Source organism: Dermacentor silvarum, unplaced genomic scaffold (genome assembly GCF_013339745.2).
Source record: "Dermacentor silvarum isolate Dsil-2018 unplaced genomic scaffold, BIME_Dsil_1.4 Seq69, whole genome shotgun sequence".
Lineage (NCBI taxonomy): Eukaryota > Metazoa > Arthropoda > Arachnida > Ixodida > Ixodidae > Dermacentor > Dermacentor silvarum.
This window is the reverse complement of record NW_023606634.1, coordinates 18510-44677: the sequence shown is the minus strand read 5'-3', so window position 1 is coordinate 44677 and position 26168 is coordinate 18510. Positions and strand designations below refer to the sequence as shown.

Here is a 26168-nt window from a genome sequence, read left to right as displayed (position 1 = left end):
TAGCTTTGAATTTCATCATGATGTTACCTGTTTTTGTGCGAGCATATTCTCTCACTACCGCCATATCTTGTGGCTTGAGTCCTGCATCTACGTCCATCGTGGCCGCCATTCCACCCATGAACATGTGGTCCTGAAGATTCTTGCCCACTGGAAGGTCCGCAACCACAGGAATCTGCAATTTAGTGGAGCATGGCTGCTCGCTGTAGAACAGCACAGATATCCGGGAAGCTTTGATAAGCGCACTGTTTTGCCGCACAAAAGAATGATACAGAAAAGGGGTTCACAGCTGGACGCACTTTTATAAAAAATGATGAGTGGCCCTGGAAAAAATTATGGTGTTTTACGTGCCAAAACCAGGATATGTATATGAGGCAAGCCGTAGTGGGGGCCTCCGGACTAATTTTGGCCACCTGGGGTTATTTAGGTGTACCCATCGTACACGGGCATGTTTGCATTGCGCCCCCATCGAAATGCCACTGCCGTGGCATGGCTGTTGAATATTTTACCATGGGCGCCGGCATCTAACAAGCTGCCAGACCTTCTTGCAAGCACATTTTCGCATTCCACCCATGTTGAAATGTGGCTGCCGCGGCTGGGAATTTATCCTGTGACATTATGCTAAGCAGCAGTGAGCCATGTCATTCAGCCACGGCTTCGTGTCAGAGTACTTGCAAATGATGCAACAGATGTTTGGTCATGTGGAAAGGGTACAAGCTTACGCCCAGCTCTTGGAGATCTCTCGCGGGTCCTACTCCTGAAAGGAGGAGGAGCTGCGTCGAGCCGATGACGCCTGCCGACAGAATGACCTCCAGCCTTGCTCGTACTTTTCGTGGGAATGCCACCCTTCACGAAGTGGACTCCTACAGCTCGATTGTTCTCGAAGATAACCTAAATAACAAACAAAAGGAGCGTAAGTGTTGATGATGAGCGTCACTTGCTGATTAAAATGAGAGAGATGAATAAAGGTTAGCATTAGAAAACTTTTGATGGGGTGTTTAGATAAGGCGAATTGTTTTGACTCCTGAGCTAGAAAAACTGCAAGCTGTTACAGATGGCTTTCCAGTTCGCAGGAGTCCCTCTTGAAAATTGAGCTATTTATCTAACGTTTGAGCTTAGTAGCCATTCATTCAATGACGCCGAGCGGGGCAACGCCAGGAGACACCGGTGAAACCACTGAGCTTTATTTAGCTCAGGCACAACTCCGATGCCACCTATTAAAATATTTGTAAAGCGCAGAAATGCTTTTCTGAGATAGCCCCTGGACAGATTTTACTGAGATTTGTTGCATTTTATATATAAAGATAAAGTCTAATGACGATTTGAGGCTAAATATTGATTCAGGGCCTGAATTGTTTCACATTTTTTTTTCAATTGTAATTTGTAAAAAAAAAGGGAACCCGGTGTTGACAAAATTGGTCTTCTGCATCAAAAACAGATATCACCGTTCTGTAAACTGGATCTATTAGAGCATTTAAAGTGGACGAATTTGGGATAACCAATAAAATGAGATAGCCAACATTGTAGTTGACATTAATAGAAAAAATATGAGCTGGGCAAGCCATGCATCGCGTAGGGCAGATAGCCGGTGGATCATTACAGTTACAAAATGGGTGCCAAGGGAATGGATGCGCAGTCGAGGGACGTTGTAAATTATGCAAGGTTATGAAATTAGTTAATAAGCAGGCGCAAATTGGAATCAGCTAGCGCAAGCACGGCAATTAGAGATCACTTTGAGAGGCCTTCGTCCTGCAGTGAACATAAAAATTGGTCGATGATGATGATGATAATGTGAATAATTTATATAAAATGCGCATTTGTAAAGTCCACGGATGCAAAAGCCTGTCCCTCTGCTATTACAAAGTGACCGCTCACTGCGCAAGAATATCAGACATTGGTCCTAAAGTGCTAGGAGCGCTGTTTGAATATTTCCTGATCAATGTGTGGAAGAAAAATTGTGCGTATGAGAAAAAAAAATCTCACTTTAGTGACCCGACTTCGGAGACACAAATGCAAGTTCTTGGAGCGCTTCTTGTAGATTGGTCTGATGTAGCTCTTGGCGGAGCTAAAACGCCTGCCTTCGAAACTTGTGGTTTGAGTTCTGGAGAAACCTGCAGAGAGAAAGAAGAAGAAGTCATAAATATATGTTCCCTTTTTTTTCAACGGTTTATCAGCATCTGCATTTTCCCCGACGCTCTGCAACAGTAATTGAATTAAACGGACATTCACTTTATTACGTTTCCAGGTTTGACTCAGTGTGAAATGGTGCATGGTTTGCAAGTGTATCACTTCAAGTGACCATACGCCGTCTGATAACAAAGACGTCTTTCTCATTAATTTCTTTTGCTTCCTTCGCGCCCTTCGGCCTGATGTCAGATGAGGACAGGCAAGCACAAGCTCGGAAGCGCTCTTTGGAGGAATAGGCTTACACAGGCTGCCGCTTAACAAAAAAACTGTCACAATTTCGCCCGTAGGGCCAAGAATTGATAGCAAAAGCCGGCTTCAGCTTTGCGCTTGAACTGCTCGGACGGCGTTCTAAAAAGCGTAACTTATTGGGCTAGCAGGTGCTGCATAATTTCGCGGGAAAAGGATAAACATTAACGGAGACACAACAACAAGAAGACATAAGGAAGAAGCTTACCTTCCAACTACTGAGACTTGTTTAGAAGTAACATTTATATACGTAAAGAACTACGAAGAAAGCCACGGAAAACCGAACACGGACTTATGTCGCAGAAAACACGAAAACATGGCCGTGTAAAACCATCATCCATCACTGCTCTCCATGGCTATATTGGACATGGTGTAATATATAAAGCTTTTCCGTGTTGAGGCGCAGTTTCATGTCCAGAAAAGCTACTGAATGACTGGTGTTTTTTTTTCGTATTTGAGAGTGCATGCACCAATTCTGGAAGTACAGCCTGGCATTAATGTCGTCATGTTCATTCTTCGAAATATTTGTCACCAAACTGCGCACCGAGATATTTGGGCGTTCTACTAACATACGTCCAATGAGGTTTTGAACCTCCTTGCATACGTCACACTGTAAGTGAATGAGATCTTTTGGTGAAATATTCTATAGAACGCAGACGCATTCCGTTCTACGGTTTGGTGATATAGCATCTTTTATAATTAGTGCTTGTCACAATTATAAAGTGTTCCCTAAAGTCCACATATATAGCCGTTATATCAATTTAGTTCAGTAAGTAATTACATAGTTTGACTCATCGCGAAATTAAACTTTCACCTCTTCAAGTTGTGTAACTGTTACTGCGGTATTGTGATAACTGTTAAAAACCAGCTTTCATATATGCAGCCGGAAAACACCCTGCATGACCCCTATTATGAATTACATTGTGCTATACAAACTGTCACGGCGAAGTTTGACTACATTACGGAAATAGGAAGTCCAGAAGTCCTTCCCTCCTAGATGCCGTACTGTAAATCCTCTACAGGATTTTTTAGCGAACACTTCAAAAAGTTTTAAAGGTTGCCTGTGGCAGATAGCACAATTCTAGTTCATAAGCTGGTCTATTCGAAGAGGCGGACATTACTTGCAAAAAAATTGAAATGCATGATTGACTTATTAACAAAAATTCACTAATTATTCTTTAACTAATTATTTTATGCCCATATTGCAGTTTACAAATTATAGCCGTGTAGTTCGCAAGGCGGATTCACTTGGGGCGAATTCTGAGCATGACACCAGTTTCGAGATATTAATTCTCGAACTTTGCGGAGAAATGCATTGGCGTTCCAGTTACTTTTGTGCTTCAATGTGCAAAACGATGTTTTGTTAAAATCTTACCAGTTTCGGGATATTAATTCCCGAACTTTACGGAGAAACGCATTGGTGGTCCAGTTACTTTCTTAACAAAACATCGTTTTGCATATTGAAGCACAAAAGTAACTGGAACGCCAATGCATTTCTCCGTAAAGTTCGAAAATTAATAGAGTTTTAGAATAGGGGTCCCACAAGTTTGAGGCCCCAAAGAGCTTTGCGGGTGTTAGCGTTGGGGCATGCAGGAGTGAAGAGCTTTAGAATAGGGCTTTGCGTTTGCGAATCGCGTCTTGCGCTTGCAGCGCCACTACGGTGTCAAAGAAAAACTATTATAAATATTCAAGTCAACTATACCATTTCATGATAAGAAGAGTAATTCTGAGTTTCGTGGTTTTGCGTTTAAAAACAATTGAGAGGTTATTCGATTAGCAGCAACTGATTTCTTGCGCTTAATTTTGAGTAACCAACTTGACGTGCCTTCACCAGCCAAGCTAATCCACGTTAGGCCTACGAGCCAAGCAATCGACAACCGAATTCGGAATCAGTGGCGTCTAATGAATCAATCTTCACTACAAGCGTTATTTGAGAGAAAGCGATAACCGCATGTCACTTCTCCTAGCTTACGAACTTCCGCGTTACCACGGATCGAGCCATTTGGTACTCGGTAAGAGCCGTCGCTTCGATGGGTGTCGCCATGTTTGTTGACGCAAAGCTTTTGGGGCTCCCGCTAAATCAGTGAAATAGTGGGCCCAACGCAAAACCCAAACGCAGTTTGCGTCTTGCGCATGCGCAGTGGTGTCGACGCTATTTCTTTGGGGCCCCAAAACGCCAGCATCCCGCCCAACCACAACGAGCGTGCCCATCTCGTCGTGAGGCAGCTTACCCGCCGCGACGCGATCACCCAGTGGGCAGCCGCCGTTGTTGTGCGGGACCCCAGCGGAGGAATTACCAACACAACCCAAATCGCGGCGGACGGAGCTGGGGGCTACGGGGACGCCGATCGCGATATCGAGGAGTTTCCGGCCTCGTACCGAGAGGTTCTTGAACACTACAGGAAAGAACGTATGAAATATCTACAACCCCACGGGCGACTGGACAGGTCCCAAGCAGTCCACCTGAGGCGGTTGCAGACGGGCACTATCACCAACCCTTACCACCTGCACCGCCTGTGGCCCGCGCTGCATCCGTCACCCGGCTGCCCGTGGTGCGAGCACGAACGGGCTGATATGGCCCATATACTTTGGGAATGCCAACGCCATGAGGACGAAGGACCAAGAGGAAGGGGGAAGATAACAGCAGTACCTTCTGAAGCGGGGCGCCTCGCTGAGATATGGCAAGCCGCCCTCCTCAGCGAGGCACCCGAGGACCAGGAGTGGGCCGTTCAGCGGGCTAGGGCCATTGCCGAGGATCTCCAAAGATTTTTCTCCGGCGAAGAACCCCTGGCATCCTAGCCCCGGGCACCAACAGCCATAACCGTTGGACATATAAAGTTTATTCCTATCCTACCCGAAAACGTTTGGGGCCCCTATTCAAAAACTCTCTACTATCTCGAACTGGTGTCACCCTGGGCCTTCGTAACTTCGTTCCAATTGGATGCGCCTTGCGAACTCCACGGCTATAATTTGTAAGTTGCAACATGGGCCATAAGGTAATTAGTTAAAAACATTGGTAATGAAATTTTCTTAATTAGTGGATTATGCGTTTCACTTTTTTGTGCAACTAATGTCCGCCTCTTCGAGTAGACCAGCTCATGAACTAACGTTTTGCTGTCTGCCATAGGGGGCCTTTAAAAAATTTTAGTGTTCGCTTAAACACCCGGTGTGCCAACTATCATGCACCAAAATTTAAAAATATGCAAATGCCACGTAGTTGGAAGAACCAAAGAAATACTCAGATTATTTCTTGCATTCCGCCTAATTACATAATTAGTCCTAATTTAGCAATGAACTTTTCAAATATTAAAATTAAAAGGAAAATGTCAATGGGAAAATTGTAGAGCAACATGAAAAACACCCGATACAGCTACCTGTTGCTCAATACATGCTACATAAAAGTGTTTTCCGAGCTTGAAAGAGCACGCGAATAAGGCAAAATTCCCGCGCGACCATGGCCGCTCGAGGCACTTTGTGTGTATTTGCGGGCTTCTCTCACGCTCGGAAAAAAACTTTTATGTAGCACGTATTGAGCAACAAAAAGCTGTATCGAGAGCTTTTAATGTTGCTCTATATTTTCTATTTGACACTTTTCACCTAACTACATTATTTAGGAAATTGATTCATTAATTAAGACATATGCAAACGCCACGTAGATGGATAGAACCAAGGTTTGCCATCGCTTGGAGATACTCAGATTATTTTTGCATTCCACCTAATTACATAATTTTCTTGAATAATTAATAAACTTCTCAAATATTCTAATTCAAATAAATGTTTGAATGTTATTGTATGAGCAATATTGTAGAACAACAATAAAAACTCCCGATAGAGCTGTCTGTTGCGCAATAGGAGCTCCACAAAAGTTTTTTCCGAGCGTGAAAAAAAGCCCTCGAATGCACACAAAATTGCTGCACGACAGGCCGCTCGAGGCAGTCAAGGCATTCACGCTAATTTTTATCACACGGACGACGTCCCGAAGACTGTTGTCATTACACCCTTCTGTTCGTTGCAGTACCCTTCGGGTACTTCGGCCTTAGAAACGCGGGACATACCTTTCAACGCTTCATCGATGAAGTCGTTCACAGCCTCGTCTTCTCCTCCGTCTACCTCGACGACAGACTTGTTTTCTCTCGGAACGCTGACGACCACCACCAGCACCTTCCCAAACTTTTCCAGCGCCTTGTTTACCACCGCTTATTCATAAACACACATAACACAACGCTCGGCGCAATTTGGCTACCAAGCTACCTTTCTGCGCCACCAGGTCGAAGCAGAAGGGACTCTACCTTTGCCTGACCGCATCCAATTGCATTTAAGATTACCCTAAGACAACCCCGACATTTCCTCGACATGAACTTCAACAGTGGCATCTTGCCTTAAGTCGCCGTCTACCAGGCTCCACTTCACGACGTCTGGGTTGGTTTACGAGGGAACCAATCCGTCGCCAACACACAGGTTTTAATACAAGCATTTTAGGACTGCAAAGCTGCTCTCTGCAAAGTCACTCTGCTATCTCATCCAGTACCAGATTCTCCCTCCCTTGGGACTCCTCACTCATGCCTTCAGAACCGCCCGCGGAGCAGCCCTCATGCAACAAATGGACAAAACCTGAGGTTTCATGGCGTTTTTCTCCAAGAAATTCGCAAGACAACCCCTCCCACTGTTAATTCCACCGAAACTACTATGACTATGGCGCAGCGGAAGTGTCCTGCCTGCTACAGAAAGATCCTTGCCATCTACGATCCAATGCGGCCTTTTCACCAGATCCACGGAGCACAGCAAAGCAACACCTATACTGCCCAGAAACCTCTTACCTACGCCTTCTCTCAACGCCGCGATAACCTTCCGCCGGTTCAGGAGAACCAGCCGTCGTTTATCGGCCAGTTTAGCACCGAAATCAACCATGTCAACGGGAAAGATATTGTGGTCCCTGACGCACTATCTCATGTCTCCACCATAAATTCTTCGTCCGTGACTAACGATATCCTTGCTAAAGCTCGCACAGCCGACACCGAACTGCAGCAATTTCTCAACGGCGGCTCTTTATTCAAGTTACATCAACTTCGCGTGTCACGGTCAGAAACAACTGTCTACTGCGACATATTCACTGGCACACCCCACGTGCCTTCATCGCATCGCCGTGTACTCTTCAACCAGCGGCACAACCTCAGCCATTGTGGTACCAGCGCCTCTACGCGCCTCGTCGCTGACCTCTACGTTTGGCCCTTCATGAAGCGTCGCTCACGTGCCTGGGCGCAACTACATTGAATATCAACGTGTAAAAATCACTAGGCAAGTCACTTCGCCAGTCGGAGCATTCTCGCAGCTTTCAGAACACTTCCCACATGCCCACCTAGATATCGTCAGGCCCTTTCCACTTGTCGAACCCTATCGCTACTGCTTCAACGCCATCGATCTTTTTACTCCATAGCCTGAAGGATGTGCCCTCGAGAGGATCACTGTACAAGACGCCCGGTCAGCATTTTGCTGGCTGCATATCTCGTTTTAGCATCCCTCGTCGCGTCAAACCGATCAAGAGCGGCAGTTTAAATCCCAACTCTTCAGCATCCTCGTGCTCACTATCGGTTTTGAGCAATTGAGGACAAATCTGTTATCGCCCTGGGGCTAAGAGGATGACGTAAAGATTTCATCGGCAATTCAAAGCAGGCATCATTCGCCACCCGGACTCAACCTGGGTTGAGGCTCTCCCAGCCGTCGCCAAGGTCTACGCGCCATCCAGAAATCTAACATTCAGGGGACCTGTAGAGGTTGTATAAGAGGATCTACCGCTCCTTCCTTGAGAATTCCTCTCGGCATCGTCTGACGCCGCCACCTTGGACCCTTCTGACTTTGTGGCCCTGGATTCTACACACCATGACCACCCTCAGTCCATCGTCAACGGCACATCATTCCCAGGCAACAATCTTTGTTTTAAAAAATTCGCAACATGTGCACAATCTTTTCGCCACGATGACACCACTCGTGCTACTTTTCAGGCGCCTCACACCGGACCCTCCACAAAATGCGACACAACGTTCGCCTTGAGCATCAAAGAGAAGGACGTCCATGTTTCCATCGATCTACTAAAGCCGGCGTACAATTTCCCTGGCGCGCCGCATATCCTCAACGCCCCTCAGGGCTTCGATAACCCGCGAGGGTTATCGAAGCCCTGAGCTCTGCCCACATACACGACCCGTTATGGACGCCGCGTGCAATTCATGATTCTGTCAACCCAAAGGTCTCTATACACACAGGAGGTCATATGGCAAAACACCATTGCCTCCACTGCCGCTTAGTTTCTGCAGCGTCACTGTTACGCACAGCGTGGCATAGCTTCCATGGCTGTGCGCCGCACCTTTGTTGGCATCGGGATGAACTGCGGATAAAAGCACCGGCGTTTAGCTTGCGGCGTCTTTCCTGGCAGCATGGCGAACTTACGCGTGTCCCCTCAAGATGAAAGCATCAGACTTGCGGCGCGATTGGCCTATCAGTCCAGAGCGGAGCATCGGACTGTTGCTGCAGCAGCTAGTTCCTAGACTCTGCTGTAATGCGTTTTACGTTCGCCGCGTTTATTGAAGAAATAAGCCAGCATAGGCCTGTGGTGGACTGCATCACTCTGATCCCACCAATCGACAATACTCCACATATTCAATATATATATATATATATATATATATATATATATATATATATATATATACATATATATATATATCATCATCAGCCTATATTTATGTACACTGCAGGACGAAGGCCTCTCCCTGCGATCTCCAATTACCCCTGTCTTGCGCTAGCGTATTCCAACTTGCGCCTGCGAATTTCCTAACCTCATCATCCCACCTGACTTTCTGCCGTCCTCGACTGCGCTTCCCTTCTCTTGGCATCCATTCTGTAACCCTAATGGTCCACCGGTTATCCATCCTACGCATTACATGGCCTGCCCAGCGCCATTTCTTCCGCTTATATATATATATATATATATATATATATATATATATATATATATATATCATATCACACTGACCAGCCGCGTCGTACACACTGATTTGGAAGACAATCCTGTACGCATCTACACGCTTGCACTACTTAGTGCGCAGAGTGTGGGAGCCTCAGAGCCTACTCCGCTAACGTCAGAACCACAATTTAAAAAATCGCCATTGCTTTTGCTCCTCTCACCACCACAGCGAGGCACCATCAGCAAGGCAGCGCTCGGAACTGTACCCCCGAGATCAGCACGCTGACAGCGTCAACAGAGAGAGAAATAACTTTATTCATGAAAAATAGGGTTCAGGGGGCGGGAGGGTTGGTCCTCTGTCCAGAACTCCAGTGGCCACCGCCACTAGAGCACTGCACGGGCTCAGGCTTACCCGAAAGCCAGGGCCCGGGCCGTGTAGGGCAGTTTTTTCACGGGCTCGGGGCGGGCTCGGGCACGGCATGTGCTTTTTTGACCCGGGCCCGGGCCCGGGCTGGGTTCGGGTATTTTGACGTGAGCCCGGGCCGGGCTCGCACTTTCTGGTGGTGTGCATGTAACGCGAAGCGAGTTATCCTCGCGCATCTCGACTCTGAAAAAGCTGTTGCCCCGGCGCAGCTGGAAGCTAGCAGTGCTACTCCTGTGTACTTCCCTTTTCTTCTTCCGTCGTATTTTGCGCTGCTTGAACAGGATGTAAAAGTCCAGAAAGACCGAAGTCGCCTCAACCAAAGGATTCCATTGTATTCCTTACCTAAATCAATGTAATTAATGCTTTCAGCGCGGTGCAAGCGCGTTCGCGACTTGCTGATTCTTCAAAGGCGAATTGGTAAAACGATGACTGGTAAGATAAGATAATTCGTCACGCGGCTGAAATATGGCACTGCATCCATCCATGATTGCACGCATGTTCTCAACCGGGCGCCTCGCAGCAGCGCATTACGTTGCACCATGGAGGAACGAGAAGCTTTCTTTCTCCATTTACTCCATCCATGCGCTGCGCTTCACGACCGGTCGTGACTGCGCTTTACGGTTCAGTGGGACGAGCGGCTGGGGCGGCGCATGATTTGCGCCGCCCCAGCCACTCGTGCAAAACCTTGAACAAGTCTTAATGCGTCTGATTCGCTCAGTCCTCCTCCGTTCCGCGCAATTCGTCCTATCATTCTGGTGATTTGTTTTACTGAAATCTTTAGAGTATTTAGGGTGTGGTCTGCTCTTGTGTTGTTTTGTATTCACAGCCCTAAAATCCTGAGTTTTTGAGATTCTTTAAGTGTCGAATCTCCAAGCTTCAGTTCAGCTTTTTGAGATTTGTTGTAATATTTTACGTTCGCCGTAATCCATTCTAGGTTTGGTGCACATTTCGTACCGTTCTCAGTGGCGAAATCATGTGCTATTTTTATTGCTTCTTGAGGAATTTGTTCTTTTGCTCCGATTGAGCTTTTTGTGGCCCAATGAGTAATAGGATCGGCATAAAGTGAAAAGTGCCGATTTGGCCATTTTTCCAGCCTATGGGCTAGGTTATTCATCCCCAAGTTAAATATTAGGGGTGATAAGATGGCATCTTATTGTGGCGTGCCCCTATTTGGCATATTGAAAGAGTCGGATCGTGTTTCTCCTATGCCGATAGTGGCGGTTCTATGTCCCAAGAAGGATTTTCACCGCACCTGGTTTTATTAAGTTCTTTCAATATCAGTTTGTGTGAGGTGGTATCGAATGCGCTTTTGAGGTCTATGGCCGCTAGTGGATGTTGACTTCCTGTTGGAATGTGGTCCAGTCCCTCTTCCTTCAGTCTTACGAAGACATCTTGTGCCGGCAAGTGTGACCTTAAGCCATACATATAGTTTGACAACAGGTTTTTGTCTTCTATATAGTTCATAAGACATCGCCAAGGCCTTCTAAGAATATCTTCAACAACAAACAAGACACGAGCTACCACAACTGCCGCAAAATTGACTGCTTTGTCATCGAAAAATACCGCTACGTTCACCCACTCTTGTACAGGTCCCAGGGCGAGCGCTATTGTATAGAGGATGGGTCGTATGCGACTGAACCGGTATTTCCGACCAAGCTCACATTAATTATGGGGTTTTAAGTGCCAAACCGCGAAGTTTTAGCGCGGTGTCAATCGCAAGTGAAGCGAGTCGTGTACGAAGTTGGCACTATAACTTAAAATGATTCCAAACTGTTTTGATTCCAATTTCTGCAATCAGCCTCCCCGATTGATAAAAACATTTTCGGGCCACTCCCAACTTCGCCTGTCTGTCACGCGACGTCACGAAAACCGCGATAGTTCCCCATCTTATATAACGTGTACATACTGATTATGCATGATTAAACCGCAAAAAAGAAAAAAATAATCATTCCTGATTCGACGCCATTTCACCATTAGCCCGCTGCTATTGGTCCAATGTTTTCTGGCTACGCTCACTTCGCCTGTCTGTCACGCGACCTCACAAAACCGCGAAAACTCACAACGTCAAAGTGACGTGTGCGCGAAAAAAATGCATTATTATGCCGAACAAAACTGAAAAATTTTTCTGAATAGCCACTGACTGCCCCGTTCCGAAAGGAATAGAAGATGGCTGCCCTCCGATTGCTCAGGCCCTCGCTACTCGCACCTGCCGGTGAGCATGTATTTATTTGCGCATGATAAACATTTTTGCGTGGCAGTAAAACGTTATCGAGCACTTTCGGCAAGCATGCGACATCGCTCGGCCAACTCTTCCTTGCTGAGGATCCGTTTTAGCGGTATTCTTATCCTTCGGTTGCACGCCACCGTGGTTTTCGACCAGCCACCGCAAGCTAAGTAAGGCGAAGCGGACCAATCGGAGAAGCCGGCACCACCCTCTTCATGCAGTTATCTATTGTTATCTATTTTCACTGTGCTGGCTCGGCCCCATCGAAACCCTCTCCACTAGGGCGTGCTCCTCGCCTCTTGTAAGCCAATTAGATAAGAAAAACCGCTGAGTGTAGACAATGTTATTGGTTTTGAAAGCGAATAAAGGTGACCTATAAACGAGGAGAGTGATTATGTTGTTCAGACAACGCTGCGAGTCACCGCCCGATGCTTGCGTCGGCAGTTACGTAAATTTGACGCAACGAGTTTGGAATCAAAACAGTTTGCAATCATTCTACGTTATAGCGCCCCAGGTAAGATTTGCACGTTGCGATATTCAGGTGCACAAACGCGAGGAAATGCTTGCTATAAATGAATTCATACTAGCGATAAGCAGACATCATGTGTACGGAATTGCTCGAGCGCACGATCGTATACGCGCCGCGACGACAGCGGTATTTCAGCATGCCGCGAAACGACGGGCCTCCTGCAATCTTTGTTGACTGCATGCTGCTAGAAAAGTAGTTATGCCTGCGCTCTAGTAGGGGCCATCGGTCCCTTAAGCAATTGATAAATAACTGATGCAATACATATGAGCTCACAGTAACGCAGGTGCGAATCGCGCGCTGCAGCGCGAGCTCGTGCGCTGCTCGCTTGATGTAGCTTTTAATGACAGCGCTCGAAAATCTATGTGCTGTAATCAATACTGTCTTGCTGCGCTGCATTGACCTATTGGCTTGAGGTCGAGGATGAGCACATTTAACTCCCGACATGTGCTGCTTGTAGTGAGGTAGTGAAGTTATCCAGCGCGCCCGACGCTCCGCTGCGTGAGGCCTTGAAGTAAAACGATAGAATCTGATGTTGGGATTGAGGCCTTCTTGCTCTTGGCAGCCCACTATGCAGCAGTAACGACGGTGACACTTTTTCGAGGCTGAGTTATGTCACTCCGGATCGGCGTCACCGATTCCTTCTGCTTCCAGCATTACGTCCCACGGCACACGGAGAGTCCGTTTTCGTAAAACTAGTCTGCGGTCAGTTCGCGGCGTTGTCTGTGAGAAGTTACGAGCCTTTTGGCACTCGCAACAGGGCAGAAAAAAGTGCGAATCAGCGCTAAACTCGGTCTAGAAACGTGCTTCGCCACAGCCAGGGCTCAATACTACCCGAGCTGGTATTACCCAGATATAACTTCTCTCGCCGCCACCAGGCGCCGCTACTATACCTCAAACTCCAGCTCAAGAGGCCCATGAAAGAGGGATCAACCATCATTTTTATTCTTTACATAGGCGAAAGGCTGTCATGTGAATGTCACCACAAAACGTGTAAATGATGACGTGCTTACCCGCCTGTTCCGGGCCGTTGTAGTCGATCAAGTTGTAGCCGAGTACTCGCCCCGCTTCAAGGAAAGTGGAAACGAGTTGTGTCTGCGTGACGGTAAATGTTACCGGCACTTTTCCCTTGATCCCCCGATATCCTGAAAAAGTGAACACGCCAGCAGCATTAGAGGCATCGTAGTTTTGCCGCAAGCTGATTTCGGAAATGCTCATCGGCGTTCACGTATGCAATAATCATTTCATAATTTGTGATCGGCAGGTTCACGGCCCGACAATGTATTATTTATTTATGCAATACTCACAGCACCTTTACATGCATTACAGTGGGGGGAAATACATAACATCAAGCGGATCCATGCTCCATGAATTACAAGTATACAATATGGTACATAACGTAAGCATAATGTTCAAAGAATAACAGTCACTATACGCATGCAGAGAGAAAAGAAAAAGAAAAAAGGGAAGAAAGGAAAAAAAAGGAACATGAGTAATGTCGCATCAGCTCAACAAGGCATAAAATGTATCATTCGATATTACATCAACTATTGACGATGGTAGCCTATTCCACTCCCGTGTAGTTCTATGAAAAAAAGACATCCTGAATAGTTCTGTGTGGCAAAATATTTCTCCTACTTTATCAGTGTGGTCACCTCGAGCATAAGGGTCAAGTTGAATGAAAGATACTATGAAAAAGCTATAAGCGAAGTTTTTTTCTGGGATTGTCAAGATATTCCCATTGTAAATTATTCTTCGCTTGTGTGGCGCTAAAAGCAAAACTATAATTTCCAGTGACAAATCTTGCAGTTAAATTTTGTATTTTTTCAATGCGTTCCTTGTCACCAAGCATCGGTGGGTCTCATACTTCACATGCATATTCTGACAGACCTGACGAACGTCTTGAAGAGTAGCTTTTTAGTAGCCATACTGAAGTTTTTAGCGTTGCGCCGTAGAAACCCTAATGCCTTGCCTGCATTTGCTATTACATGATCAACGTGACGATGCTATTTTAAATCAGTGGTAAAATAAACTCATAGGTATTTATATAAGGACACCCGTGTACAATGCAATGTTATCTAAGGTATACTGAAACAAACATGTTTTTTTTTCTTACTAAATGACATGATAACCGTCTTATCCAGATTCAAACTCATGTTTCATTTACAACACCACTGAGCAATGCGGCTGAGATCACATTGTAATATTCGGCAATCATCTTCACAACTAATAGGCTTATACAAGATGCAATCATCAGCGTATAGTCTCAAATGTGACAGGACTCGTTCACTGATATCATTGATGTATAAAAGAAACAAAAGTGTACCCAGAACTGAGCACTGAGGGACGCCAGAAGTGACATCTACTCTTGATGAGTCAGAACCATTCAAAACTACGTACTGTTTGCGCAGTCTTAAGTATTCGGCAATCCGTGCAATAACTTGTGCATTCATACCTACGATATTGTAGGTATGAAGTTTTTCAATTAACAAAGACTGGGACACAGTATCGAATGCCTTCCTGAAGTCTAAAAGTATACAATCTATGGAAAATCGTTTATCCATAGCACTGGTAATATCATGCGTGAATTCAATTAATTGTGTTACGCAAGACAAATTCTTTCTAAAGCCATGTTGAGCGGCATTAAATAGGGAATACAGATTCATATTTGTTACAATACTCGTCTATGAAATGTGCTCTAAGACTTTGCATGCAACACACGTTAAAGAAATCGGTCGATAATTAACTACGTCACTTCGCGGACCAGGCTTATGAACTGGAACCACTGCGCCAATCTTCCAATCATTGGGCAGGAAAGCTTCCGCCAGTGATTTTTCAAAAATTATTTTCAAAAAAGGAAGCTATAGGTCGGGCACAAATTTTAAAGAAGTGATTTGTGAAGCCATCAGGTCCTCCACCTTTGGCAGTATTCAATTTTAAAAGTAACAGTTCTAAGCCACGTGTGCTGATAACGATGTCTTCCATATCGCCCATCGGTGCCATCTGTTCTCGCTGGGTACTTCCGCGATCATCGCTGCTAGGCATCACAGTAGAAAACACGGAAGCAAAATACTGATTAAAGTATTCCGCTTTAGATTCGTCGTCAGAAACGACGCCGTTTTCAGAGACGAGTGACGGAATGGATGTGGCCTGTTTCCCATTTCTTTTCACGTGCTTCCATAATTGCTTGGGGTCATCTTTGATTCTCAGCTGGATAGATTCGCCAAAAGCATTCTTGGCTACGCGAATTTCCTTCTTCATTTCTGACGTAATTTCTTTCAGCTTCTGCCTGTTATGACTTGACAGCACTTGAAGAAAATCATGATAAAACCTTATGCCTTTTGTTTGTAAGCTTGCGCAGCGCTTTTGAAAACTAAGGCTTACTTCTACTTTGTCTTTCATTTAGGACCCTGCACGGTATGAAATGCTGTCGAAGCTCTAGCATTTTGTTTTTGATGCAAGTCCATAATTCATCTGTGTTTTTTATTCAGCTTCCGTTGCAAAAACATCGTAATACCCATCCAAACCCTCATTTATTTTATCAACCTGAGCTTTCGAATAGTTATACATAGGTCTTGCCACACTGCTGCGCAGATTTTACACGTGTAATTTCCATTTCACATAGAACAACACTGTGGTCGCTAATTCAAGGAACCACTACCGTAGAAATTACCAGTTGAGGTTGGTTTGTGAACATTAGGTCCAGAACATGATTTCCTCTAGTTGGTTCAGACACTATTTGGGATAATGCGAACAAATCAACATTGTTCATCATTTCCTGACACAAGCGACCCTCACTTGAAATTAGTGAGCCCTAATCGTTCCACACAATATTTTGGGAGATTAAAATCTCCGCCTATAACCAGGTTGTCCGCCCGTATAGTTTCAACTGCGGATCTCAACTGACATAATATATCAACAGAGGAATCAGGTGGTCTATAAAAACTAGATACAGTCAAAGCACGTTTGTTGGAAAGAGTCAGTTCACAGAAAATAGCCTCACATTCTCCGACAGGAATGGGTAGCTGGACCGATGAAATGGTTTTTTTCTACCAATATAAAAACACCGCCACCGCGAGAATTTTGATCATTTCTGTGACATGTGTAACCATTTGGAAATACCTCCTTATCAGCTATATCGTCACTTAGCCAGGACTCAGTTTCTAAAATTATAGACGGCTTAATTAAATCAACAAGCGCGCTAAATTCGTCAACTTTATTCTTGATACTGCGACAGTTTATGGTATGGTCTTGTATGGTCTTGTAGGTATGGTCTTGTATTGCAGTATTTTCGCGTTCTTTTTTTTGGTACTTTCCACATGAACATAATATCAGCCGCCATGAGATCAAAATACTTGCGTTAAATTCAACAGGATACAAAAAAAAATTTTGATCCCATTCTTGAATAGCGATTCGCTATTCTACTTGTTCAACTGATGTTTTACGACAGTAAGTGTCACGTTCGCTGGTACGAAAAAAAGACGTGTTTTATGCTTAACAATGCATATGCATACATTCGCATAGCACTAAAGTTCATGGTCTCGTCTTCGTCGAACTTTGTTCCCTAGTTCGGCGCGAAACTGCATCTAATAGTGCCTTCTAATGTGCACTATTAGATGCAGTACGTGCCATCTAATAATGCCATCTAATGGTGCGACTTCAATGAAGCATGACGTCACTCAGCACTGGTTTCCTTTTCTTTTCTTTTTAGGAACATTAATGCATATAGAGCCACCTATTCTAACAAACTCAAATATTCGTACGTGAGTGCACCAGCATTTCTTATAAATGAGCATGATCATAACTGCAGAGGTTAGCATGGCGAGGGGTTTAGCATGCTGTGCAAAGTTTAACAGGTGATGAAGAATGAGAAACGGATTGAGAAAAAAATACACATAGACAAGCACAGGAGAAAAGCAGTACTACGCCAACTTTACATAATTTACAGAGTCTGAAGCCTGTACCTCGCGGAATTACTAGAAACTAGCAGTGCGCAAAGCCAAAGCAGGACACCACCACGATTCATAGTAACCAAAACCGACCTTACGCTAGAGGGATTCGTAACCGCAGGTGTCGATGGATCGCAATATTGACAATATAGTTTGCTAAAATAGTGCGTCTATGACTCGCCACCGTGTTCTCTGCTGCATGACGGTATTCATTCCTCCCGGGTATAAGATATATATGGCGTGATCGTGCATCATGTGGCGGTGGTGTGGCTATAATAGCCAAATCACATATTAACGTAAAAGTATTGTCTCAAATAAGCAAGCACGAAAGTTTGCTTGTAAGTGTTTCCTTGAATGGTGTTTCATTTATTGTATGTGCTGTATATCGCGCCCCTGATTCCAAATTATCTTTTCTTCTTAAGTTGTACGACAAATTGCTATCACTAAATTCTAAGAACGTAATTATGTCTGGTGATTTCAACTTACCTGGAATTGATTGGAGCAAACTTGTGTATGGTCAGTATGATCACGGTGATGTATTGTTAGATCTTACGTTAGCATTAGATCTAGACCAAGTTGTTAACGAGTGCACGCGTGCAGATGCTGTCCTAGATTTATTGCTTATCCTACAGCACTTTTCGTCCGGAGAAATAAGAGTGGAACCTGGTGTTTCCAATCACAGCCTACTTTCTTGTTGTTGGGATGCTAAATCTGTTATTGCTGCTACTGATAAACGAGTTGCTTATGTCAAAGACTATGCACGCTGCAACGATAATGATATTATTGATTACCTTGGAACTACACTTGAAAATGAAACCAATAGTGACGCTGAAAGCATGTGGAATCGTCTTAAGGATGCTTTCGAATACTGTCTTGAGCATTTTGTGCGCAAAACGTAAAAATACTTGGGTTACTAGACAGGTCATGCACTTAAAGCGTAAACTAAAGCGCCTGCGCAAACATAGGCAGATATTACCCTAACCATGGAATGACTTTCAAAAACTTTTAGCGGGGAAACTTAATGAAGGTAAGACATACTATCATAATGTCACTCTGCCAGAATTCATTAAAAGTGATCCTCATAAGTTTTGGAGACACCTTGGTAAAGCTACAGATAAGGTAGAAGAAATTATGTTAGGTGGTAAAGGTGTTACGGAGCCACAAATAATTGCAGACAGTTTCAACAATTTTTTTACAGTGTCTTTACTATTGATTCCATGCATGCAGGATCTAAACATGTCAGAGATGACACCAATGTGCCAATGGTTGCTGCGGAGGGTGTTGTGTCCGTGCTACGGAAACTGAACGACAAAAAAGGCCCTGGCCCCGACGGTCTGCCGAATGCCTTTTTAAAGGGTTTTTCTGATCAGCTGGGCTTGTCCTTGGCGAAATTATTTAAAGTTTCTTTAAATTCCGGAGAAGTACCAAGTGACTGGAAGAAAGCGAGAGTTGTCCCAATTCACAAAAAAAGGGATAAGCTACTAGTCTCAAATTACAGGCATGTGTCCATTACTTCATCATGTTGTAAATTGTTGGACCATATCGTTGCAAGGGAAATTAGAACGTATCTTACAGAGAACAACATTTTGTCACCAAATCAGCATGGGTTCCGGGAAGGCATGTCTACAGTAACGCAATTAGTAACAACGGTTCACAATATTTCAATGATTCTTGATAGGTTCGTGAAAGGTGGCCAGGTTGATATGTTATTTCTTGCCTTTTGTAAGGCTTTGATAAAGTGTCACATTCCAAACTTTTGCTCAAATTTGAACTAATTGGTCTTCCGGGTTACCTTATTAATTGGATTGCATCTTACTTGAAAAACAGAGAACAATTTGTTGATATTAAGAGTTGCCATTCTCGAGTGATTCCTGTTAACTCTGGTGTGCCGCAAGGCGGTGTATTGAGACCTTTGCTATTTTGAAGTTATATTAATGACTTAACAGAAGACATTTCATCATCAGTGTCGGTAAGGTTGTTCGCAGACAACTGTATTATTTTTAAGCAAGTAACTTCTACCAATGATCACGATTTGCTCCAACAGTCCATTGATAATATAAGTTCTTGGGGTCATTCTTGGGATATGCAGTTAAATGTAGAGAAAACAGTTTTGCTAAGAGTCACTAGAAAAAAGACCCCCAGCTTATTTGAGTACTGCTCCAGCAATACTCCCATTCAAACCGTTGACAGTTACAAGTATCTTGGAGTTACTTTTACTACTAAATTAACCTGGTCTAAACATATATCTGAGATATGTTCGAAGACATTTAAGAAGTTGTGCTTCTTACGCAGAAAGCTTCGTAATGCTCCTCCTCATGTGTGCTTGCTCGCTGTAAACACATGTGTACGGTCAAAATTAGAATACGCGTCACAAATTTGGGACCCACACACGATAAAAGATAATAATAATCAGCTCGAAATGATTCAGCGTAAGGCCACCAGATTTATCTTTAGTAAATATAGAAGATCTGATTCCCCAAGTGAAATAATGAAGAAAAACAAATTTTTTTCTTTACATTCTACAAGGACATTCCATCGCATAAAATTTCTTCATAATATAATGACTGGTTACACGAAGTTAACTGATCTTCCATACCTTCGCCCTGTAACAACAAGGCAAACAACACACTAGAGCTCATTTTTTGCAACCAATTTTTGCCATAACTAAAGCATTCCAAAACAGTTATTTTCCGAGCACTATACAGGACTGGAATATACTTCCAGAATCAGTAATAATGTCGCCAAATTTCGTTCAGTCACTGGAGGAGCACATTTTATGTTAGTTGTGAGGTTTTTTTCCTGCTGATGTTGGGTTGGATTAACTACGTGATAATGCGTTATTACATAATATGTAATCATTGTAGCTTTTTTCTGTCCTTGGTGCTTTGTATTTATAGCGTATTGTTATCTATTACTTGAATATTGTACCAGTGTATGTATCATTTTATTATTGTTTTTATTATCATGTATCTGCCCCTCCTGCTTGGGCCAAGTTGGCCTGCAGTATTTTCAAATAAAATAATAAATAAATAAATAAGCATGGGAGCTTAGGAAAAGGCGGAAAAAAGTGACCAGATATAACTGGTAGGCTACAAAAGCAATATCATTTAGGAATGCCCTTTAACAGTTAGATTGTAAGTTTTCACAAATGTGTGTAGATAGCAAATTTATTTATGTAGAGTGTTTTGGGACAGTGAACGTTGCGAACAGCTGAGTGAAGTGCATTAGGTAGTGAAATGTGAATGGTGCGCGACAATGTGGTGGTGACAAGAGAGCCACGAATACATAAGAAGTACGCAAGTCACAGAAGAGTCCTGTTCCCAACAAAGAAGGCTAAGAAAAAGCAGTTTTTCGGAAAAAAACTCTTGAAGAGGGGGCCATTGTCATGAGCAAGAGGCCTGCGGCGAAAGACAAGAAGAGAATGACGATGCGAACCGAGCGTTCTGAACGGCATGAGCGCGCGAGACGCGTGACCCGAGGTGTGGTCGAGACAGAAGCGAGGCTGAGCTGGCATTATCTAAGTAGCTCTGGGCCAGGAAGGTCGCATCGTCAGCAACGCACTGGCGATGGGAGACTTGAAGGTTCGGCCGAGTCCGTGACGCGGGCGGTCCGAGGTACAGCCGTCGACATCGGAGACGTTCGAGCGAGGCTACTTGGACCAGCTGCAGCATCACATGGCCGGGCACTCCAGAGAGGATCCCCCTTCATCGGCAGACCAACGCGTTCGATGATCCCCGGAACGCCACGTCGGCACTTGAGAAAGGAGCTGGATGGAAGCAACGGCCGAGAACGTCGTTAGGCCTAGTCCGTCGGGCCTCTCTGCCACGTCAGCATCAGCGACCGGGTTACAGGCGTCCACCAAGGCGACGACATCAGCAAGATCGTCGGGAGCTGCGACTCCGAAAGAGGTGCGACGCGACTTGGACGAAGAGAGCCCCATGAGTCAGCGTCAAGAAACGTGAGGACATTCCACGTAAGCGGCGAGATAACCGTAGGCCAGAGTTGCCTGACTTTCGCGCGAGAAACGCCAAGAACTACCGGAGGCGGGTTTAAGATCATGTTCATTGTTTGTTAACGACTAGGTTGATATTAGTTAACATTTATTTGTTCAGTGTGTGCTAGTTTGAGTGAAGTTTTAGTTTGAGTTTTGAGTTTGAGTGTAATTAAAAATCTGCTTGCTGTGTTGCCATGCGTCTCCCAACCTCATCTCTTTTGACACCCACACGCCCCCGATTTCAGTGACAAAAACACACGACAGACTTTCTACGGAATTATGGCACAGTTATAAACTTCCCGGAGTGCTTGGTCAATTTTCAGCGAGCTCACATTTAAACGGCAAGAATGAGGGACAGTGCGAGCGCTTACGACTAGCCCACGACGTCACGATATCACCGCGAACCTGCTTGCTGCCTTGTATCTGTCTCTAGCGAGAGGCCTTACCATAGTGATGCGATAGGGTGACAGATCGGCTCACACAAGGTGTTTTCATTGCAAGGAGCATTCTGGCAATAAATCATGGGCATGCAAAAGTGCTCCTTACGAACTTGAACAACGAACGCCGCCACATCCCGAAGTGATGTGGCGGCGTTTCTTGCTAAATAATTTAGGATCCTTCCCTGCCATTAAACGGCTGTGAGTAGCGCTAGCCTTTGTCTCCCTTTCTTGTGTGTGTCCTTTATCACGCTAATTTACCTGTTCAGCTATACAAAACCAACTAGCCCAACAATTAATTCTTCTGGCCCAAGCGAAATAGACACTTTCACAAAGTTCCCTACACCATCTGACAAGAAGTCAGTGAGACGCTTCTGGGATCTCTGCGCCTATTACCGACGGTTTATTGCGAACTTTTCATGTATTGCCACACCGTTGACGCGACTAACACGAGAGGATGTTCCCTTTGTGTGGGGCGAAAGCAAGCAAATGGTATTTAACGAATTACGTCATCGTCTGCAAACGCCGGCAGTTCTTGCACACTTTGACCAGGACGCCCCGACAGCACTTTATACCGCGTGAGCAATGTACGTGTGAGTGCCTTACTGGTGCAGTGGCAAGACGACTTCCAAATATTGATAGCCTACACCAGCAGAACTCTCTCTCGCACTGAGGAAAACTACTACGAGGAGTGCCTCGCTGTAATGTGTGCTGTTATAAAATTTCGCCTATGTTTGTACGGCCGCCCACTCACCGTCATCAGCGACCACCATTATCTCTATTGACTGACTAACTTAAAATGTCCATCTGCCCTACTGGCGCGCTTGAGCCTCAGGCCTCGGGAGTTCGACATGACCATCGTATAGAAGTCAGAGAAGAAAGTACACGGACACCGGCTGCTTATCTCGGTCACCAATAGAGCCCTCTGTTACCGAGGATAAGGACACGGACGCTGCATTCTTGAGAGTCGTCGATACCAACGCCTCCTCTATTTTTTCAAAAATTAAATGAGGCGCTGTCGATATTTACTGTTTCACGGCAGCAGCGCGACCGGAACTGCTTCCACTTATTGATAATTTCTTGAACGGCCGAGCTAATGACGTGCCGTGACTGTTTGCAAGAAGACTGGCGTCATTTTGTTTGAAGGACAACGTGCTCTATTAAGAAAAACTTTTCTCCGACGGGCAGCACCTACTTGCTGGTCGTGCCTGCCTCGCTTCCGCAATGAAATTCTCACAGCGTGTCTTGATGAGGCCACTCAGGTCATCTAGGCTACCCAGGAGCATTGTCCCGAGGTCGCGGGATCGAATCCCGGCCACGGCGGCCGCATTTCGATGGGGGCGAAATGCGAAAACACCCGTGTACTTAGATTTAGGTGCACGTTAAAGAACCCCAGGTGGTCCAAATTTCCGGAGTCCCCCACTACGGCGTGCCTCATAATCAGAACTGGTTTTGGCACGTAAAACCCCATAATTTAATTTTAATTTTTTGTCCCGAGTGCGGTGCAAGTATTAATGGCCGAAGCTCCGAGCGGCTGCTAAACATCGCGCACGCACTTGTCTTGACTGCCAAAGACGCAAAGCGCCACCCGACAAGCCAGCTGGTCTCATACATCTTGTTGGAGTGCCGGGAACGGAATTCGCCTAAATTGGCATGGATTTTCTTAGACCATTTGCAACTTCCACTACAGGCAAGAGTGGATTATTATTGCCACCGATTACCTTACCCAGTATGCGGAGACTAAAGCTACCGAGTCGCAGGCCAAAGCATGCTAGCTCACGCCGACCTCTGTGCCTTTCTAATAAATTATCTCTGTCTCTCTAACCAGCGGGGCACAGCAGCTGAAGCCGCTCGATTTTTTGTCGGAAACGTCGTCGTTAGGCACGGTGCCCAGCGGTAGTAATTACTGACAGTAGCATACAGCAGAATACGATGTTGGGCTAGTTGATTCGCGCTTGAAATGTGGTTCTGGCGCAGCAGAACTAAGTCCCTTTCGGTCCCTTCTTCTTTCCACTTAGTTTTGCTGTGCCAGAACCACATTTCATTTGATACTGACAGGGGAACTGCGTTCACGGCACTACTTCTAGACACAGTTCTCAAACTGAGTGGCACAGCCCACTGGAAAACGATTCTAACGAATCTAATGTAACCTAATCTAAACATAATCTAACGAAGCGTTAGATTAGATTGGGCTAGGTTATATTAGATTATGCTAGGTTAGCTTAGGTTAGGCGTTAGGCGGCGCGGCGTACTCTCGCAGCGGTTGCTAAAAAGGGCGTCGCGGCGTCGAGCGTCGCCGGCGGCGTTCTTGGCAATCGCGTTCAACCGCGGTAGCTATAGGCGCTATGGTTTCTTGATTTTCAATATACGCCACCGGACGCTGCTTCCTTTGGAAGGGAGGCAAATGCCACGTCTGTACTGCAGCAAAGACGGTGATAATGAGAACAGGTATCGGCATTTAAAGAAAACATATAGCGAACAAGAAAAACAGATTATGGAGTTTTACGGGCCAAAACGACCATCTGATTATGAGGCACGCCGTAGCGGGGAACTCCAGAATAATTTTGAGCACCTGGGGTTCTTTAACGGGCTCATAAATCTAAGTGCACGGGTGTTTTCGCTTTTCGCCCCCATCGAAATGCGGCCGCCGTGGCGGGCATTTGATCCCGCGACCTCATGCTTAGCAGCCCAACACCATAGGCACTAAGAAACCACGGCGAACAAGAAAAAGCAGTGACTAGCGCGCGGTATTAATCAGTCCCTTCTTGTTGCTGTTCTTTTTGCTTACTAGTGCTTTTGTCCCGCGAGTTTCCGACGCCGCGACAATATACTGTACCATCGGAACTCTTTCCGCATATTCCTACGGATTGCTGTTTACACCAGCTAAGACTATTAAAGCGACAAAACAAACGTTATGAATTGATTGTTACAATTAGATAACTGCTACAATAAATATTCTCGATGGGGCCGTGTCACGAATCTCTGAAGCGTCGAAAAAATATACTGCGCCTTAATCGCAGGGGAAACTTCCCGAAATGCTATACAATTATGGCCTTTACAGAAAGTGAGCTCGTAATGCAGCAAACGACGGGAAATTGAGAAGGGTTTGGCAACGCCTTCGTCAAAACAGCAATACCCCCCCCTCTCCCCCCCCCCCCATGTCACAGACCCAAGCTAGTTCTTTTTATTAGTATTCGAATATTCGCGGTTTAATGAGAAACACTGAAAATGGGTGACGTTGGACGGCCCCGACCTGCACTTATCATGAGAGAGTCAGGCGGCACTGTGGAACTACTGACGACTTTCGTCAGCAACGGTAATTTAAATTTGACCCAAGTTGCACTATGAAGGTATTTCGTACACTGGTCTAACAATTAACTTGACGCTGACGGAAACCCAATTCGCGGTGTGGAAATAAAACTAATGCAGTGGATGTTAAGTCCGTGGATCGTCTTGCGGGCTTTCGTGTTCTCATGAGTCAACAAACAGAGGTCATTAAAGATGACGTGTGCGTTCAACGTTGTTTGAAAAAATACCGTTACTCACTTCTGTCTGGATTGGGGCCCATATAGTGCTCAGATTTCTTAAAGTAAGGAAGCACACCCATGTAGGACCAGTTGAACGCGCCATGCTGAATCTCCCAAAGGTCAAAGTCTCTTCTGTTGCCACGAACGTGCATTAGAAAGTTGATCGCGCTCGAACCACCTAGCACCTTGCCACGGGCCCAGTTGCACCTCTGTAAATAAAAATTTCAGGGATTAAAATAAATTTACATTCTAGAGTTTTACATGTCAGAGCCCCGATCTGATTATGCCACCGTAGTGGGTAACTCCAGATTAATTTGGACGACCTGAGGTTCATTAACTTGTCACTAAATCTAAGTACACGGGCGTTTTTTAATTGAAAAAGCGCCGAGCGAAAGGCTGTGTGCGCGGCAACGAGAGCGGTTACTGTCGCTCGCTCGCTCATTCGTCCGTTCGTTGGGGCTGTCCGTTTACATTGATAATCATCGTCGATGGTTTCTGCATACTTTTAAATTAGGCTTTGTGCAATAAAAGACGACCAACAGTACGCGTTTCACCACCGGCGAACTGCAACGTGTGTACATGACTATCAGTGGCGTAGCCAGAAATTCTGTTTGGGAAGGGGAGGGGGGGGGGGGGGGGGGGGCTCACGTTGCAGCGCGGACTCTTCCTTATAGAATTTGTCGAGGGATTATGTACATG

The 26168-nt window shown here is 45.2% G+C and overlaps 1 protein-coding gene across 1 annotated transcript; it reads right to left on the bottom strand.

Moving 5' to 3' along the window:
* On the bottom strand, window positions 1-25678 carry LOC119435412 (oxygen-dependent choline dehydrogenase-like; the record flags this gene model as incomplete). The annotated part of the gene is made up of 5 exons (XM_037702280.2): window positions 1-172; window positions 720-888; window positions 1981-2108; window positions 13576-13707; window positions 25489-25678. Coding segments are annotated over 5 exons (768 nt in total), but the record flags the coding sequence as incomplete, so codon positions are not given.
* Window positions 25679-26168: the final 490 nt, after the last annotated feature.